Here is a 20,594-nt window from a genome sequence, read left to right as displayed (position 1 = left end):
AAGTTTTCTTTTCATCTGAGGAAGGATTGGAGATTGATAAAATGAGTTTCTGAAACTGTCCCCTCTTATGCTACACAGTGTGCCATTGGGGAGCCCCTGGAGGTGATGATAAAAGAATGAGAGCTGAGACACTGAAGGAACTCCTAAAGAAAGCATCTAGATCAGATCAATAAGCATAGAAAATGTGGTTAATGCTGCAGTTATCTTAGGAACCAGTGAGAGAATGCAAGTATCAGGGAGTCCCAAGTGGTAGTTTTTTTCAGTATATAGAAATATGCTGTTGAAAAAGAAGAACTAATAACAGTGATGAGGAGTGAGACTTGGATAATGATGCCTTGGAAACACAGAAGTTAAATTCACACAGTGACAAAAAATCCCAAGCACATCTCTCAGCAGTCATCTGGGATAGTATTTGTGCCAGAGATAGATAAAAAATTCTATCTAAAATGTTTTAAGTCTCAATGAACCAGTCTGTTCTTATGCATGGGCCAGATTTTTACAATCTTACTCATAGTAAGTCATGCCTTACTCCAAGAATAAGCCAGTTGGCTATAATGGTAATACTGTTCCACAGATGCCTCAGAAGAAACACAAATGTAAAAGCAGACTTCATACTTAAGATAAAATACATCAATCACGAGCACATCTGTGAATCTGATAAAAACACATGGTACAAAAATATCACTGGGATGAAGGAAATGTACTTACATAGCAGGTCTGTAGACATGTTTACAGATCAGGCAATGGAAACCTACATAAAATAAATGAAAAAAAAAGAATGATCAGTTTCCTGAACTAGCACTATTCATGTTTAAACCTCATGCTAGTTATCACATGAAGTGCTCTTTAGGAAACAAGGAAACCTTACCTAGGGAAATCTAACAAAGAATTTCAATTTGTGAAGGCAAGTATAAATCCATCCGTTTCCTATCTCTTAATAAATGATTCCACTTGATTTCACAAACAATGTGAGTTGACAATATTAATGTAATACATTCTAATTAAAAGCAATTCACTGTATCTCATGTCTCCATTAACATTTATTATCGACCCGAAATTTTCAGGCAGCATGTATTTTACCCCATTGAATACCATTTTGTGTTTAAATCTGCTACTTAAGAGTATTGCCTTGCAAAGTCAAAGGGAAGATTACCTAGCTAAAGCACAAGACCTTTTATTTGCTCTCTTGAAAGACTTCGGGAGATGAAGCTTTTTGTAGAACGCTGTTCATCTTGTTCTCTTCCCATTCATTTGATGTTTTTTGACTGAAATTTGACTGTAAGCATGTAGGAACAGAGCCCCTTTCTGTAGCTGTCTGAGCAGCCTCCAGCATAGTGGAATCCCTACTTAAAGCAACAGAAATGAAGGTGTGTAATAATGAGGGAGCATACAAATAACATGTATATGATTTAGGGTGAAAACTTGACTCCGATGAAAGTAACAGTACTTTGTTGCAGACTGAAACAGGTCAAAGATAACATCTTAATTTTAAAAAACACAATGATCTTTTGTAAGATGCTTCAAAATTAATTTGAGCTGCTTGGGAGAACTGAGAGAAGTATGGAAGAAGGCAATAAAGATGACAGGAAATATGGATGGCAAAGTATAATGAGAATGAAGGAAAGAACAGACTCAAGGTGTGAAGGAAAGAACAGACTCAAGGTGTGTAAAGAAGTGGTAAGATAAGGTAAACAGAGGAGTTAGTGGATGAGACCTGCAGAGGAAAGCTTCCCAAGGAAGAAGCTAGAGCTGATAGGTTATCTGTAAGTTGGATGAGGAAACTGAAATCCTGCTACCTGTTGAAATGTAAGAGCACACAGAAGTGCCAGTTACAAGTTTGAGAAGATTAAAGTAACACTTCCACTGATCTGTTGTAAGCACCTAAGTCTCATCTGCAGGACCTGCCATTTTTACCTGCATACAAAAGCAGACATGCTGAGCATTTGCCCCACCATTTACTCAACAACACTCAACAATTATGTACATGCAGACCATCTTTACTAGGCAACGTTATCAGCGTGCTCATTACATAAGAATCATAGAATCCTTTTTGTTGGAAAAAACCTTTAAGATCAAGTCCAACCCCGTTAACCCAGCACTGCCAAGTCCACCTCTAAACCATGCCCCTAAGCACCACATCAACATGAAGCCCTTCAAATACCTTGTGGGATAGTGACTCAACTATTTTCCTGGGCAGCCTGCTCCAGTGCCTGACAAGTCTTTCAGTGAATCCTAATATCCAAAATAAACCTCTCCTGGCACAACTTGAGGCTGTTTTCTCTCCTCCTTGTTACTTGGTAGAAGAGACTGACACCCAACCTGCTACAATCTCCCTTCAGGTAAAGCTGTAAAGAATTACAAGATCTCCTCTTCCCTAAGCCTCCTTTTTTTTAGCAAGTTAGCTTAATAAAAATTACATATCCCTTCAAATAAGTACTCACAGATGTAATCCCAAACCCATGACAAGCAAAGTTAGTAAATCAGACTTGCTCTCTTACCACACATCACATCACAACACAACATAATCAAACCCTTGTGTAGTTAAGCTGTCAATCCTAGCATAAAACACAATCTGTAAAGAAAATATTTTTTACAGATGGTCTACACTTTGGAATTTAGAAGAGTACTGATGTTAAAAAATAAAAAAAGCTGATGGGTGTTTCCTTCCCAGATGCTTAAACATGCCTTTCAAGCCCATGCTGTCTTCACCAAACAGAAGTACATCCGATAGGATGAGGATTAGCAAAGCAAGGTGTATTTACAGAGTAAAAGAAGTGTAAGCAGAACGAGCTCCTTCATAAGCTGTGCCAGCTCTTCACAAGTTACACTCAACATGGAACCAGAATCACCACTATAAATCATTCTCCCACTTCAAGTTCCGTCCTCTGATGCATGAGGGCTCCTCCTGCACAGTGCATTGCCCCCCACCCAAAGGGGCTCCAACACATGCAGAGTCTTAGCAGCCACTTACCCTATGCCAAACAGGCATGGTGCCTGGTGGTTTCTGGCTAGATCAACTACTTGCCAATCTAAAGTTAGCCAACTGGCTAGTAGCCAGGTTGGCTTCAGTTTAACAGCCCTGTTGGGCATTCTTCTGTGTTTTTACTCCTTGTAAATCACACTGACATACCACATAGACCTTTATATGAAGTGTTACAGGTATACTGGACAAACTGGCTGTGCTGCACATACAGCCAAAAGAAGTAGTTTGGGGTTGCTCTTAAGTACTGTCCATCCTCATCAATGGATGGGCAGAAGAGGAGAAGAAGTAGCATGGGAAATGTTTCCCAACCCATAGATGAAAATCATAGTCCAGACACTAAATTGAGGTTCTTCTTCTGAGGTTTTTACAGACTTTCAGATACCAGGAAATTAGTTTCTGCACATAGCCTGTGAAGTCCTATTCAACCTAAGTATCATTGATGGCTAATAGTCTACAGATAGCAAAGCAGTGATTACAGGCACATTTGATGATGAAAAGTTCATTGCCTTGCTGTGATGAAAAGGGGTTATATGCTGGTTAGAGGAAGTGAGAATGGGTTCTGTACTGCCTATCAAAAAGGATATGTTGCAGTGTGCATTTGTGTAGGAGTCAGGATTTTTAGGTATTGTTTTTCTTTGCTGCTCCACTACTGCCACAAGTTTACAGACTACACATTTTGTGTTTCTGAAGTGACCATAGTGGGCACACTGAAGGCATGTGTGACTTGAGATGTCCAGTATCCCCAGTGGGAAAGGCAATGCCTGTTAGCCCTACTATTCTGATGCAGAGGACATGGGAGTAAAGAAATCAACCATCCAGTTTCCAGGTGTGGTTCATAATGCCCTATATGCAGAGTTGCTACTGCACTGGAGGAAAGGTGATGTTCACAAGGAAATGCACACAGCAAGGGAAACCCCCCCCCCACAGGACCTCTGGGGCTGTTCATGACGCACCTAAGACATAGGTGACTGCTGCCAACAATGGCCTTGATAACTACCTTGCTTATCAATTATTTGCATTGGGAGACAACAAGAGAGGAAGCAAAGCTCCACTTGCTGCTCCTGCTGTGCCTGAAAAATACTTTGGTGACACCTGGCTAAGGTTTCTGAATACCAGAAAACCAGTTGCCACCTCCAAGTCTTGTATCCACTCACTGCAGGTTACTGCAGACTTCTAGGAGGATGCCACAGTTTTGCCAGACAGCAAGTACTTTATTGTATGAAACTCATCTTCACCAGAGAATTAACTCCATGGCAAGGCAGGCCTAGAAACAGCTCTGTGAGTGTAACATCTGTAATATAAGACTACATACTAGCTCTGCAAGACAGCTGTCCTGCATCTGACACCACACCATTCTCACATGGGTTCATGAGTCAGAGTTCTCCCACTGACCTGACTCTTCCAGAAGTGGTACATCTACCTACCCTGGCCTAATGGCTAGAAGGTCAAGAGACATAGATGTATGTATATCACGACAATGTAGGAAGAGATTTAAGTAACAGCAACAGGAAAAGCCTTCATACTGACACATCAGCACTGCAGTTGATACCATTATGCTCACATGGTGATGTCACCTGTAGATGACAACAGAGGTCTGCAGAAGAGACCTACGCAATGCAGAGACAAAGACATGAATGATAGCTTTTGAATTACAAATCCACCATGAGCAGAAACATGGGGCACAGAGTGGCTGAGAGCAGCCAGGCAGAAAGGGACCTGGAAGTCTGGATTGACAGGAAGCTGAACATGAGCCAACAGTGTGCCCAGGTGGCCAAGAAGGCCAATGGCATCCTGGCCTGTATCAGGAACAGCGTGGCCAGCAGGTCCAAGGAAGTGACTCTGCCCCTGTACTCAGCCCTGGTGAGGCCACACCTCGAGTTCTGTGTCCAGTTCTGGGCCCCTCAGTTCAGGAAAGAGATTCAGATGCTGGGGCAGGTCCAGAGAAGAGCAAGGAGGCTGTGAAGGGATCCAGCACAAGTCCTGTGAGGAAGGGCTGAGGGAGCTGGGGGTGTTCAGCCTGGAGGAGACTCAGGGGAGATCTCATCACTCTCTACAACTCCCTGAAAGGAGGCTGTAGCCAGGGGGAGTCAGTCTCTTCTCCCAGGCAGCTCCCAGTAAGACAAGAGGGCATGGTCTTAAGCTCTGTCAGGGGAGGTTTAGGCTGGATATTAGGAAGGAATTCTTTACAGAGAGGGTGATCAGGCATTGGAATGGGCTGCCCAGGAAGGTAGTGGATTCCCCGTCCCTGGAGGTTTTTAAAGGGACTGAATGTGGCACTCAGTGCCATGGTCTGGTAACCACAGTGTTAGTGGATCAAGGGATGGACTTGATGACCTCAGAGGTCCTTTCCAACCCATATGATTCTACTACCTATGATTCTATGGATGTTCTGAACACATAAGCACCTACTGCAGAATAGTCCCTATAAGCCCACAGAGGTTCTTAGACAATTCCTTACATTGCTTTCAGCACAGAAGTGATGCCAACTGCCAGCACAGACATAGTCTTTCTAATGACTTGACAAAATGCAACTCGATTTCACACTGCACACCAGAAACCAGTCACTGGAAAACCCTTCTCCTGATGCTGTGAAGTCATCTGTCCACCTTACTCATGCAGCTAAAAAGGAGGCACTGCTATACTTCAGATATCCTGAATAATGTCCAGGACAACCACTTTGTAGATTCACAACAGCCCCACATAAAAGTGACACTGTTATCTAGGTACCATCTATCATATTTTAATTGAGTAAAATGCAAGTAAAAGTTTTTTTTTCAAGCGATCTAAAGTAAATAACAGAGTTGCAGATGTCTAACATATACAGCCGAAGTCATGACAGGAAAACCACACTTAACCTACTTACACTGAGATTAAATCAGAAAGGACTCTCTTTTCCCCATTTACAGAAATCTGTTGCCACAGCTGAACTTTCAACATACCTAATGCTCAGGTTGCATCCATCAGAAGAAAACACCTTCAGGAGACAATGCATCCATTAAACAGCATTAGCATTCCACTAGTGTCCCAACTTGTTCTCTTTTGGCTAGTGCTAGTGCTAGTGCTGGGCTGACTGCATTTCTGCTGACAAGTTTCTCTTCTCCCAAACTCATGAACAGGAAAGAAAATGATAATGATATAGAAATGATTTAAGTATTAACACAGTACCAATTGGAAAAATTAATATGCAGGACCACAATCTCCATTCAGAGACACTTGAGTAGATTTTCTGAGGTTTGTATTAGCTTCACATATGCATCCACAACCAGGATTTGGTATATGCTAAGCATAACTTATCAAACATGTCCCAACAATAAAATTCTGTGCATTTTGGATTTATCATGTATACAATCCCTGGAGAAAATTTTAAACATGAAATTATAAATCACTGTATAGTGTATCATATAAAATAGCATATACCTGTACTTTTAAAAAATTACTTTTTTTTTTTCCAAATAACAATTATTTTATAACTTTAAAAATTTATAACTTCTTTGCCATTAAGAAGTTTTTACTTATTTAAGATTCCACACCTTTCCCTTGATTAAGCAAAGAATTTCAGCAATGGAGAAATGGAGAAAATACTTTCGTCCCAGCTCCAGAAATCCGGCTTACTGATACAGCTTTAGTTCTTCATATGGAAGTCTTACTTGTGAATGTAAAAAATAATGAAAATCCAAAGTTATATATGGAACACCTCTTTTTTTACAAAGGACTACACAGATATAAAAGAATGGTGCACAAAAATGTAAGGGAGACTTGGCAGAAAAAACGTTATGTACTAAAACATATGTTTTCCCTAAGAATATTGTGTATATCTTCATGATACTGTTTTAAAGTGTGTATAGGAGACACACACATATATATGTATACTAAACACACTATACAAATGTATAAACCAGCCCTACTGCTGAAGGATACTTTATAACTTTACATAACTCATTAAATGACTTGGTATACAAATATCTAGGAGTGCTGTCAGATTCCAGTGACTTCAAGGGGTTGGGCACTAGGACATCCTTTTGACTTTTGATAGTTTTTTGATTATTAGCTATTATTTTGCCAAAGCTATATTTTTAAATTTGCATAGATAAAGAAGTCCTGCTTTTTTATTTGCTGCACCAACCAATCAATACACTAACCTGGTTATGATCATGTCAACATGTAGCACCATCAAATATAGTCCACATATACACTTAACCTGTCCAAGTTTGTTTATAGTTTTAAGGAAAAAAACCAAATCCAATGATTTTCATTAAAAGCAAATCCCAACAACGACCAACAAATCCCACTCCTTGTTCCTAAACAGGTTTTTCCTGTTCTGCAATACGGCAGCATCCAACATCACCACTTTACTAACCTTGCATCACTGGATGCCATCTTTCTAGTCAGGAAAGACCTACGGCAGACAATGCATCAAGAGAAAGTATTTGCCCATCTCCAGTACTCTGGTAAAGGAAGAAGTGCTACTAAACAGTATTTTTAAAAAGCAACAGTATCAAAAGGGAGACAAATCCCTAGGGAATGGAATCAAATGGCAGCTCCTGCCAGCCTGCCCTACTGAGGGCTACTCTGTTGCTCGGCTTTGCAAAGCACTCAGCATTTTGATTTAAATCCAGCAAAGCGCTGCTGCACTTCCCATGTCTTTCCACCACTGACTTGCAAGGAATCGTTTGTACATGTGGAGCCCAAACTACAATTCAGTATTTTACTGGGTCAGGGACAAGGCATTAGCCATCCTTCTGGACGCTTGTTTTGTTACGAGAATCAGTTAGAATGAGCTAAAAATAAAAAATACCTTAAAAGAGTGAGTTTAAAAAAGCCTAAACCCAGGAACATTCCTAAAATAATTTGCATTCCACAGCAGCTGGCAAAACCATTTCCATTTCAATAAGCCTGTGGAGAGGACTCCAGTATGCTCCCTGAAACTCAGTTCTGAACAAACATCGAACCCACTTGGATGAGGTCAAGTGAAAAAGCATTTTTTTCCTGTTCTCCCTCAATACCTTGGCTAAACCCTTTTCACTGCTTCAGGCCTGCACCCCGAGGCTCAGTTCAGAAAGGGCTCCACCACTCATCTCTGCTGACAGACTGGTGGCAGGGAGATTTCCTTTCCCTTCCCTGCATCCTCCTCAGGCAGCCTTCTCCAAAGAGTCAAGAAGTCTCCTGCAGCCTCAAAAACTAGGTTTGACAAAAACCCTGGCTTGAACAGTCCCTCCTTTCATAAGCTCACGACAAATAAAATACATTAGCAGCTGCCAGCTCTCCAAACGCAGGGAGCAAAACCCACAGCAGAGACAGAGGAACTGAGGAGTTCCCACACGGTCTACCAAGCACTCCTGTGACCAGAGAGGAGGGATACACACACATTTAGCCAATATTTCAGCAACACCAGTAAGTGTCAGGAAATTATAGAAACAGATTTGCCTTCTGGAAGCCAACACTTTACCTCACACATCTTGCTTGCATTATGGTAATCTAAAACCTCTTAGCCTCAGACGCTCACAAACTTTGCACTTACCTACAGCATCAGCCAGATGCCTCCTCCCACAACACTACTGCAGTAATGTGACACTGTGAATGCTGCTGTTATATTATGCTAATATTAATAATTTATAATAATGATCAATAAAATAATTTGGTCAGGCTTGACTTCCAGAGTCTTGCAGCTTTAAATTTCAGTGCTGTAAAACGACTACTTCATTCAGAAACCAGTAAAACTCAAGAAGTTTTACATGAAAAAGGATTTCACTTTGAGAATATTAATATCTTTACAGGTATTTTAGATGCAACATATGATCTTATTGGTGATTTCAACACACTGAGCAGCTTTGTCTCTTTAGCTGTTTTGCAAAAGCTGGATGTCTCTATAAGTATATTACACATGGAAACATAATTAATGCTCTACCATAATACAACCAGCTGTTTGTAAGCAGCACCTTGTCTACTACAGTGTTTCTTTCTCCACTCCTTTCTCCTTAAGAGAATTATGATTGATTAACAAAAGATACACGTTCCCATATCCTACTTAGCCAGTCCCTTCCTTTTTCCTTTAATTATGAAGCCATATGACTATTCCAAACCTCCACAAATTGTGGCTAACAGATTATTGTTGAATAGCTCTAGATACAGATACATATTCAACAATGACAATACTGCCAATGACAATGGGAATTTATTTATGACAATAAATCACCATTCACATTCAGCACAGTGATCTGTTTCTCAGATAAAGGAGAGAGAAAAAATTGCTTCACTGTTAGCTGAAGATCACTTGAACCTCTTGTTCTCCCAAACTGACAGCTTGTAATGGAGTTATAATTGGATTCCTTCTTTTCTAAGGCCTGGAAGCCTTCTTGGCAACTGTGTAGTACACAGACTACTTGGGATCCTCTGCCACTTCTTGCAGGTTACTCAAAGCAGCAGCCAAAAAATGTGGCATAGCATGCACAGTCCGTGCTTGTTTAAAACTTTCATCTTGAGCTTTCATCCTGCACAGTAATGCAGTTCTGCCCTTTTCTCTGGCAAATCTGGAATTTTAATAAATTAAAGGAGACTGGCTCTTGCCTATACAAGTTTCTTTTCCCACTAGAGGAGAATGCAAAAGGAATTATGAAATCAGAATAACAAGGCCAATGCTGAAGAGCCCTGTAGAGACTGATAAGAGTCCAGATGCTACCTTCAAAGAATGGAAAAAACCACTTCAACAGATACATGATGGTTAACTACCATATCAATATTAAATTAGGAACGTAATGGATTAATTAGATTAGGAACACCATGGATTAATGAATGCAAAGTGCAGGCAGATATAAAATATATCTTGTACTTCAGCAGTTCAGCATTTGTCTGTATGCCATTTTTTCAGAGACATCCTTGGAATCTGTTTAATTTCTTCAAGGGCTCCAGCAACAGATGCAAGGAACACCACTTCTTCATTTAAAAGTTATCCTCCTATAGGAACGTTTGTTACAATAATGAAGAAAAAAATGCAGTGATCTCTCAGTTTTCATTAAAAGTTCACCAAAAGGTCATTTGTCCATATTTCTTCACCCGGTTGCATGACCTCTTCAACTCCCATTCAGTATGGTTGCGAGTTAATGAAAAACAACCCCAAACAACTCAGACTTTTGACATTTGCACCCCAAGTAACCAGAGTCACTTTACTAATTTATAAAATCTACATGACCACATTCTGTCAGATGTTCAGGATGCAAGGTTTGCAAGTGGAAGAATTCATGGTTATAAAAAGTGTCCACTATCCAATATTTAGATGGGTTTGGTGAGCAAATTATTGAAGTGTATTCTACTTGTTGCACTGTGATATTCTAGTAATCTACTACACTGGGAAAACAAAACAAACTGATTCCTACTAAATAGTCACTGATGAAATGCTAACCAGATTTCCTTAGGGAAAATCAGTACAGTTCAAGAGTCAGTGCTCTGCTGAGACAAAATGAAGACATTTTTCACAAAGATGTTGTTGGAAGTTGTCCTGTAAAAGCCACAGTTTCAATTTTTGAAGACCATCCTTGTAAAAATAGATTATTTTAGAATTACCATTTGATGCAATTTAGAATTCTGGGTCCTCAATATGTTATTAGAAGTATGACAGCAATCTTAGGACCTAAGTATGTCCATGACAATTTTTGCTATCAGACTGGAATTTAGAAAAACCCAGGTCAAAATGACCGTCAGGTCATAATTTTAAAAATTAAACCAATTTGTTAATACAGTAATCACTGAAAATCACTGGTCATAATGATAATTCAGAGACTTACATAGTCTAAAAAATTAAGAAATTTGACAAGAAGAAAATTCTGAAGTCACAGATCCTGGTAGTATTTTCACAGATCAAAAGAGACACTCATTCAAAATTGTTTTCAAGTATTTTGTGAACCATTTTAGAAAGCTGTGTACAAATTATTTTAAATTATGTATTTTTTTCTACTCTGTTTTCTGTTTGTTTAATAAGTTGATATTTATTTTTGTAATGTCTTATTTGAAAATTAAAGTGCTTATATTTCAAATGCTGCTAAAAGAGATTATAAAAAGCTGACTCTTTTTTTAAAAAAAAAACAAACTGAGATCCACAACCCCTACTCAACAATCCCTTTGATGACTTCTAACATCCTCTCATACACTCTGTAACTCAGCATTTCATCTTCTCTAGGGGTCCAGAGACTGTCAGTATTTGTCCGCATGAGTGCTGAGGCCTGCAAAGACTTAAATGTTGCGAGATTCAGGCTTTAAGGTTGACAAATCACTGAAATGATAAGAACAACTTCCAGGAAAAAAAAAACAGCTACATATTTCTCTTTTCTTTTAGAAAAGAAGGAAAACAAATTTAATCTCTCATTTAACCCTGTTTTGTTTCTACATCATCCTTCTCTTCTGGTCAAGGCAGCCTCTCTGCCCCTTAAATACAATACATGAAAAGTAAATAATTTCAGGAAACCAATAAACATATGAAAACCAGCATACATTTTTATTCATCTAAAAGCTCCTCATGCCTTATCAGACTCAGTGAAAAATCTGTACACCAAGCTCATGAATTAAAAAAGGGAAATTATTGCATCCATCACTCAGACTAAGAATATTTTGGAGAGAAGAACAGCATGCCAACGTGCACAGGTCAAGTAAAGATGATTTCCAAGCATGAAAATTATTCTTGTCCCTGGCAGCTGTTACGTGAGAAGTAATAAGGTCCAGAAGCCATGCTGGGCACAACCAGTCATAAGAATATCATTACAAATCTATCTGAAACCTACACAAGACCCAAAATGCCTCTACAATATTTTGTCCTAAGCAAAAGTAAAAATCCAAAGTGATGGGTTTCCAAACTAGGACATTGTGAGTGTCATCACAGCAGTAATAAAGTTTTCACAAGCATCCCCATCCACAACAGGTTTAAAAAAGGGAAAACGGAGAATACTTTTCAAAACTACAGAAATTCAACATTGCAGATTTTACAGTAAAATTCTGCTTCTTTTGCCTGCTTATTGACTTGCTTTGTGGGGAAAGGAGTGTTAGGTTTGCAAAAACAAGTGAGTCATGACCAAGCCAAATATTTCCACTAAAACTGTATTTTGTCTGAATACACTTGGTTAACTAAAACCAAAACATTTTGCAGAATCAGATTGACTGATTTTGAAATGAATTGGTGCTAGAGGCTGTGCTACAATGCACTGAAATTCTCCTTCATCTTCCTTCATCTGGGATATAACAGCCTCCCCCCACAGCTGTGGAAATCTTTACCATATACTTTTCTTACTTGCATTGGCACCTACCACTGCTGACCAGCCACTCAGCAATCTCTTTCCAGTGCTTGGAGCTACTGGAATGAGGAAGGGCTGTTTGGCTGCCAGGTTTACAAGAAGCAAATGATGCATTCACTCGGGATACCTCATGTGCTAGTTCTCAAATTTCTCTTCCACTGAAACAGAGATGAGTGGTTTTATCCTAGTGCATTTGGATTTCTTCTGACCAGCAGCCCTGGTCTTTTCTTGGATGAGCCCTGAGAATACAAAGCATAGTGTTTCTAGAGGTAAATTACCTGATTTCAGCAAGCAAATCGCCTACTGCTGTTTCACTATGAAAGGTCTTAAGTCATTTGTTTAATTAATGTGTGTGATTGCTGAGATATCCAAGTGCAGTTGAAGCAGAGAAGTGTTATGCTACTTCTCAGCTTGTCTTAATCTCTTAAGAAGGGTTTGATGCCTTTTACTTGCTCAATGATGCAGGTGAGCCACAACTCCCCCCAAGACACATGAAAACATTCAGAAGCCAGAAAGCAGCCCTGACTACATATGTAGGGTTATTTTGCTTTCTATAACATTGTAAGAGTTGCCTTTCTGCACAAAAAGTTGAGCTGGTTGCTATGACTAAATGAAAACGAAATTAAAATAAAACTTCTTATGCTGACAAAACAAATCTCCGTTTTCTGAGCTGTTCCTCCTCCACCTAAGATCTTTCCTTTTGTTTCTCCAATTAAACTTCAGTTATGTTTTAAGTAACTTCTTTCCTTTAGCTAATACTTTCCGGTATTTAATTATCTTTCCTTTGCCTTTCGCTTACTGCCTCTTTCCAGATCTTTGTTCAGCATTGCTGCTTCCTTTCCTTTCAGACTCCTCTTGGCTCTCTGCACACTGCTTCTGTGGCAATGACTTGTGATAATTCCACCTGACACAGAAGGAACATCCATCCCCTGAGGGACAAAATAAATGTTGACCTGAGAAGCTTAGCCATGCTTTTAACATGTACTTACTGGTCACTATCTAGTATGGCAAATCAACAAAATTATTAGATACTTTGTGCCTTCTTTGGACATCAATCTGTTGAGGCAAAGCAGAATTTTAATGCTTTATAAATCAGTTGTTTATTGTCTTGCAGCATTTTTAATAGTAATCTTGAAAAATACTGGATTGGTTCTAATGTTACATATTTCTGTAGAGCAGGACAAACAAATGCAGTTGATCACATTATACACCTGCAGTGACTGAAATAATGTTCTAGTTAAAGTAAACCAACACAACTGTAGTGACAGAGCACGATTAAAAACATTCATGGGACTTTTGCTGCTACAGTTATCTGAAAAATATACATGACAGTCTTGCAGAAGGTACCTTTGCTTATCCTTAAGAGTCCCTCAACACTATTCATATCAACAACAAAGTGGAAACAAAAGGCTGGGTGAAGGAGCAAAGTATAATACTGCTCATTGCACTACGTTTGCTTGCTATTGCACATGCCAGCACCGTTAGACACTGCTGCTCTAATATTTTCCTAAGTGCAGTTCTATTACATGTCATCAAGAAAAATCAAAGCACATCTATACGGGCTTTGCTACCTGTGCCCTGGTACAAGGCATGGAGCAAATTCTGTGCCCTGTCTCAGCCCTACATATCAGATGGACTGCACAGGGGCACAGTCGCTATCTCTGCACTTTCTGTGTCTACACTACAGGCCCCTTTAGCCTACCTACCCCACGCCTGTCACTTGTATGCCCAACACACATTGCATTGCTTTTCACAGTTCTTCAGACAGTTGCTTGAAAGGTGATGGCATCAGAAGGCTCACAGGGGGGCAACGCCTCCCAATAGGAAGAACCCAGCAAAGTTATTAATCTGTGGATGAATCTTGCCATCCTGGAGTAACTAGTGCTCCCAAACTGGCAGCACACAACTTTACCCAACATGGTTAGCATCACTGTGAAGATAATGCATGGTGCCATCTTCAGAGTGAGGTGGTGAGACATTCCATGAAGAGCGCCTGGGTCATGCAAGCCATCTGCAACACCCCTCTGCACAAAGAGTTGACATTTAGCACTGAAACAGCTCTGTGTGCAACACGTCTGGGCAGCCACCAGCTGATCAACCTGAACTGTGAGCACAAGTTTCCCCTTTCAGGAACTCACTGCCTTACATAAGGTAAAAACAATCCTATCACTTTAGGGACCCAGAAGACGGCCGGTCTCCTATTGGATCTCAACACACAGGAGAAAATTCTTCTGCTCCTCCCCAAAATATACAAAATACTGGCAATGAAAAAACACCCTCCTATGACATCTCCTATGACCTCCTATGATTCCCAACTCCCTCAGAGCAGGGGAGGAGGAAACAGAGGACACAACTGGGACAGAGAATCCATCTATGTTACAAAGGAGACTGGCTCTCAGCATTTGGACTGGGATGAATGTTATCACTTACTCTCTGATGCCTGTGGGACAGACAGAGCTGGGAGGTCTTAATGCCCAGCATTTAATTATTGAAGAGTCAGGACTAGATGGCACTCACAGCAGACCACTGTGCTATTAATGAGATATTCCTTTTATCTTCTTTAATACTCCAATAGCAGCACCTAAGTTGAGAATAACAAGAGGAAAGGCACACACTTCTCCACAGGTACTTTTTCAGGCTCTTCACTGATACAGACAAGAACCAGAGGAAAAAAGGGAGAACTTCTTTTCCAGAGGAAAAAAGGGAGAACAAGGATGTTGAGCTACCTACCCAGCATGACTGAGCTTACAAACCACTCTTTCACAAAACCCTTTTACAAACCACCACAAGGCCTAGAAATGCACTTTTATGCATTTTATTCCCACTGTAGTTTTTCGGGGATTTAAGTAAGGGAATACACAGTGTCAGTGTGTTTAGGAATGTCTTTGGAAAAATTACAGAAGCTGAATGGGAGAGAACACTGGAAGATAATCAGCGTGATCAAATTATCTGTCCAACTCACTAGAACCATAAATCAATGCCTTACGATACAATCTCTAATGTATCATCATTCCAGCTTGAAACTGAGTAGTTAATGCTACTTGAAAAGCTTGAATTTTGCTATCTCAAGTTCTTTGTGAAACAGCTTCTCCTAAAATAGTGCTCTACGTGCAGGAAGGAGAAAGATAAAAGCAGACCTGCTTTGTCCTGCAAGACAGAACTAGTTTACAAAGGCATCCTTGATCCTCATTTAGCCCTGCAACTCACAACATTTTACAAAAGATGAAACAGTACAGGCAGCAAAATCAAGGAAAAATAGGAAATATGAGAAGCATACAAAGACCTCTAGAAAGAATTGTCCCTTCCAGATGGTCATGTCTGAGACATCTGGAACCCAAAACTCCCTTTCTCAGGGAGCCCATATTCAGAAAAATGCATGGAAGAAAGAGATAAGTCAGCAACAAAGCAAAAGTAGAAGCAAAATATTTATTTTATTATCCTTGGGATATGTGTGGAATTAAATTTTATGATCAATTTCCAAGATTTTCCCATATGGAATTCAAATACACTGACCTCCTTTCTGCCCTAATGCTTGTTATTTCCTGCAAGTTATCGTTAAATAGCAATATCCTTGGCATCTTCTAAAGATATTTCCTACTTCTTTCCACACAACCTAGAAAAGAGCAAACAATTTTTTCGCAGTTCAGTGACAATTAAATTATGTGGCCAATTGTATGGTGGCACGTGCTTAAGGACAAGTGTGTGACTGCTGTCTCCTTGGTGTTTGGAGCAGTCTCATTTGCTTCATGCTTATCTTTGAAAGCAGGAGTATCTTAAAATAAAAACTCAGTGGAGCCATTAGGGAACTGGTTGGCAATGCATACTTTAAATATCCTCTGGTTCCAAAAACATCTTGTGAGCCAGATTGCTCTTACTGAAGAGGACTGTTTAGGTTCATAAAGTTAGGTGTAACACATGAAAACACTGAATACATGAAACTTGTATCAAACAGATTAAACTTATATTAAGCACCAGCACAGACTGTCTTAAGCACAGTGTGTGTATATTCACTTATGGGCAGGGTGTTGGCTGATGTTCTGGTTTTTAATCATCAGCCAAGAAGTTGGGAGTTTGAGGGAAAGGAACAGCAGCTCCGGTCCCAGCCCCTGCATCACACTCTGGAGTAAATCTGTCTCAGCTGTCAGGGGGGAATTATTTTACACTGTTTCCGTTCCACAGAGTCTTGGCAAAAGGGCAGACAAGGAGAGAAGAAATGCATGTGCTCACAGAGCCTCACAACAAAGGGATTCTCACTGCAGAGCAGATTACAGAATTGAAAGGAAACAGAAGTTATTGTCTTTAGTTAGACAGCATGAATCTGTGACCTGCTGGCTTACTTGTCTGCAAAATGAATGCAAAACAAGTGCCCATGCTAGAAGAAAGTCTACCTACAGGCAATGCACTCAAAATTATTTAACTGTTCAGTGTTGTATAGTATGACCAGGCATAGAGATGGAGCAGTGCGCTGTGAGCTGTTTCTCCAAACCACCAAGAGGGACCTGAGGAGCCAGTGAAGGGAAATTCCCAATGACAGCCTATTTATTTCTCCTCAGCAAAGGGCCAGAACACAACAGGGGAGCTGCACATGTGTGGTAAGTAGAGTACAAGATGACTTAAGAATGAGAGATGGTCTTGTCTTGCCAGAGAAGTTGCCAAGTCAGGATGGGACTGCTTGATACTTTGTGGTGCAGCACAGGATTAGGTCTCTCAGAATTAAAGAGCTAGATTTTCTGCTAAGCACTAGGGCAACCAAGAAGCAGGTCATGCGTACTGATGTTAATTTCACATCTGCAGCACTGAGAGATGCAAGTGGGATTGGGAACTTCTTCCTTCCTCATTCTGCCAGAACTGGATTTGCTAATCTTCTGGCAATAACGCCAAACACATTCTCACATACCACTTTTTGGAAAAAAAATTTATGTACCATTTGTATTTCTGGTATTTGTATTCATGAAGACCCTCATCATTAAGGTACAATTATGACTATAAATAATCCTGTATGATGGACAAAGTGGCTGCACAAAAATATGCATATGTGTGTATATATATATATATATATATATGTATGTATCACAGACCCAAAAACATAGCTTGAATTTTGTCCTATACATTCCTTTATAAATTAAGAATATCAGATGAGAAGAGATTATATTTAAACTCACAGCTTCTAGACAGCTACTACTTTCTTCTCTTCATCAATTACTTCAAATGTCCTCTTCAAAAGCAGTTAGCCTTATTGGCCCTCCTTTGCAAAGAGAACATACTTGTTATGCTCAAGTCACACAGGAAAAACCCTATGAGAAGAGTTTGGCTGTCTCAAATTCACCTTCCCAGAAAAACAAACTGTTATTTGGCTATGGGACGCAGACTTATAATGGGGAAGTGAGAAACAACTGAAAGTTAAATTTTAACAAAGTTATGTACTTTAAGAAAAAATAAAGACCCATACAACGCGGCAAATCCCTGTTTTTCTCCCCAGACAAAAAAAAAACAACCCACAACACGAATCACGTCTCCCGTACGAGCCGATGACAGCTCAAGACTTGACGGCAGCAAGCTGTCACCCCGCTTGTGGAGGGATGCGAGCCGCTTCTCTCAGCCGCAGCCGCCGAGACCCGTTTGCGAGCGGAGGGGACACGTTCGAGCCCGCAGACATTGCCCCAACCGCGAGCGAACCCCCGCCCCTGTCCCGGACCACGCACCCGATCCACGCACCCGATCCTCACCGCCCCAGCGGTGCCACCGCCCAAGGCGGCACACGGGCCGCCGGCCGCCTCACGCTCCGCCGCGAAATCCCCGGAAAGGGACAGAGAAGGAGGAGGAAGACTACCTCCTCCTCCCGAGCGCCCAGTCCCCAGGCCTCTCCGTTGCCGGAGGCAAGGGGGGCTGGAGCGGGCCCGAGTGAGCTCATCCCGAGTTGGGGCTCTGGTGCGAGGCACGGCGGACGGACAAGCATGAGAGCCTGCGCGGCGGCTGGGGCTCGGGAAAAGTTGCGAGGGAGATCAGTAACTACAGAAGTCTCCTCCTGAGGCGGACACATGTCGCGCAATTCGCCTTTACGCCCGCCCGGCCCGCCAGCTCCGGTGCTCGGCGCTGCCTCCCGGCCGGCCTCAACCCCTCAGAGCCCTGCTGCCCGCCCGGAGCGGGCCTCCAAGCTCACCAGAGGGGCTGGGCACCGCTGCAGGGCGGCGGGGCGCCCCCGGCCCGGCCCGGCCCCGCACGCCACCCCCGTTCACCTGCCACTCCCGACGAGGCCTGGCTCACCTCATGGCCCAGCTCCGCAAGAGCCGCCCGCTCCCCCAGCGCCCGGCCGGGGAGCGCAGCGACAGCTGCTCCTCCCGTCCCCGCGGCGGTGCCCGGCCCTGGGGAGGTGCCTGGAGGCGGGGCGGCAGCGGGCGGGGCAGGAGGGCCGGGCCGAGGGGCGGGCGGGCTGCCCTCCTCCCCTCCCCGCCCCTCCGAAGCGGTAGGGCCGCGGTCGGTCGGCGGGACAGCCGGCGGGGAGAGGTGCCTAGGGTCAGCCACTGGAAGGGCAGGGCCGGAGCGAAGGGAGTGTAGAGGCGGGCCAGGCAGTGTGCAGCCACCGCTAGCGCCCCAAGGTTTGCTCTGAAACGACGCTACTGGCAAACTTGTTAAAAATGAAGTATAAATATCCCTGCTCGGCTCCGCATTGCCATTGCTGCGGTCGTGCGAAGTTGTCCGTACTTGTAAAGATCAACGCAAATCCGCTCTTTGCACTGGTGTTAGTTAACTACTTTCAAGGCACCTGCACAGATACTTTTTGATTCATTACCTTAAGGTTTTGTTGCAGATTTGCACACTGGCAGGCTGAGGGGTATGAGTACGTACCGAGTGCCAAGGAAAGGAGGGTGCACACATTGCCAGCTGGTATTTTCCCTGAAGCCGTGTTGCTTCTTGCCCTGTCACATTCAGTCTTTATGGAGATTCTTCCACATTCTCCACAACCACCATTTCAGCACTGGAAAACCACCATCAGATCTAGTTGAGCCTTCTCTTTTCTGGGCTAAACACACCCAGTTTCACTTACTAGGACAAGTTCTCCACATTTAACCATCTCTGCGGCTCTGCATGGTACCCAATTTGTCTGTGTCTCTCTTGAGACAACAGGGAAAACCACAGCTGGGCTTAGTCCTTCAGGTATGGACCAACAAGAGCACAATAATATCATCCTCTCGTCTGTGACTGCCAGCCTGGGACAGGGTCTGCCTTCATGGCTGTAAGAGGCATTGCTGCCCAGCTGCACAGTTTGCAGGCCACCAGACCTTCCAAACCTGTTAGAGCAGCAGTACACCTCTGCCACCATTGGAGCCTAGTCCAATGTAGGGACATACTTTTATAGAAGGTTCAACCAGACAACATCTCCAGAGATCCCCTCCAGCCTGTCCAGACCCTTCAGTGATCCTGTGGTTCATTGTGTTGTGTTTTGAGAAACTGTAGGTAATTTGAGCAATATGTCAGGTCTGTTTGAAACAAATGCATTTTATTTATAGATTACCATTGATTAAAATGGTAATGGCTGGCCTGCTGGATTTGCTCATTAAATAATCTTTTAGAAGTACTCTGTAACCCATACTAGTACTTCCCAACATATCATGATTTTTTTTTTTAAAAAAAGAGGTATGTTTAAAGTAGATGTAATTTCAATCGCCAGAGTATGATTGAATCACAATTCCTACTGAGTCGAATTCCACCGTTAGGTCATATTTAACTGCATATCTTGTCTCAGCAGTGGCTGCAAGATCCAGCTATGACTCTGACAGATAAAAGTAATCTTTCTGGAGCAGTTTCAAATGTTACTGCTGCAGCTTTTCAGACAGACTTTTTGCCAGAAATCATGAACTCCATAGCAGTCAGCAGCATGGGCTATGCAACTGCCATGGCTGCTACAGTTCACCATTAAATTTATTAGATTAACCTGCCAGTGATAATAGGTGTATGCTAATACTATCATATGTTGATAGACAAGGCCTGGGCAATTTGAGAGGGCCAAATGTTCATGGAGAGGCTGAGGAGGATGAGTGAGGTGACACAAGGCAGTTTGTAACTGCAATAATGCCACAACACAGCAGCACAAGAGTTACACCACTGAAATGTAGCCCAGGCCATATCAGGTTTGTTGCGTGCACTACCAAAGCAATTCTGGCAGTGAGAAACCAGACTGGAATCATTTTACTATTTGCCTGTGATAGATATTGTCCTACTGGTCTAAAGGAGTCTTCTGCTGGAGGGCAGGACCAACAGGGCTGTTGCTGTATACAGCTGTTGTTAAAGTAATGCGGACTCCCAAGGCTATGGCCATGAAATATGGATAAGGTGAG

At 41.9% G+C, this 20,594-nt stretch overlaps 1 protein-coding gene across 7 annotated transcripts in view; it reads right to left on the bottom strand.

Annotated features, from left to right (window-relative positions):
* The window catches only part of PLAGL1 (PLAG1 like zinc finger 1), a 47,644-nt gene extending 29,036 nt beyond the window's left edge, over positions 1-18,608 (bottom strand). For 2 of the 7 annotated variants that reach the window (XM_030448222.1, XM_030448227.1), the window contains exons 1-2: positions 18,495-18,592; positions 709-751 (exon numbers count right to left, since the gene is read on the bottom strand). In XM_030448222.1, coding sequence (XP_030304082.1) covers positions 709-727 — 19 coding nt within the window. In that variant the 5' untranslated portion in view covers positions 728-751; positions 18,495-18,592. Of the gene's footprint in view, positions 1-708; positions 752-17,420; positions 17,490-17,973; positions 18,021-18,494 lie in introns of those variants that run through there. The other 5 variants (XM_030448229.1, XM_030448228.1, XM_030448223.1 and 2 more) reach the window with 4 other exon arrangements.
* Between the last annotated feature and the right edge of the window lie 1,986 nt (positions 18,609-20,594).

The sequence above is a fragment of the Calypte anna genome, chromosome 3 (assembly GCF_003957555.1).
Source record: "Calypte anna isolate BGI_N300 chromosome 3, bCalAnn1_v1.p, whole genome shotgun sequence".
NCBI classification, from domain to species: Eukaryota; Metazoa; Chordata; class Aves; order Apodiformes; family Trochilidae; genus Calypte; species Calypte anna.
The sequence above is the reverse complement of the archived record's forward strand: the minus strand, read 5'-3'. Positions and strand labels throughout refer to the sequence as shown.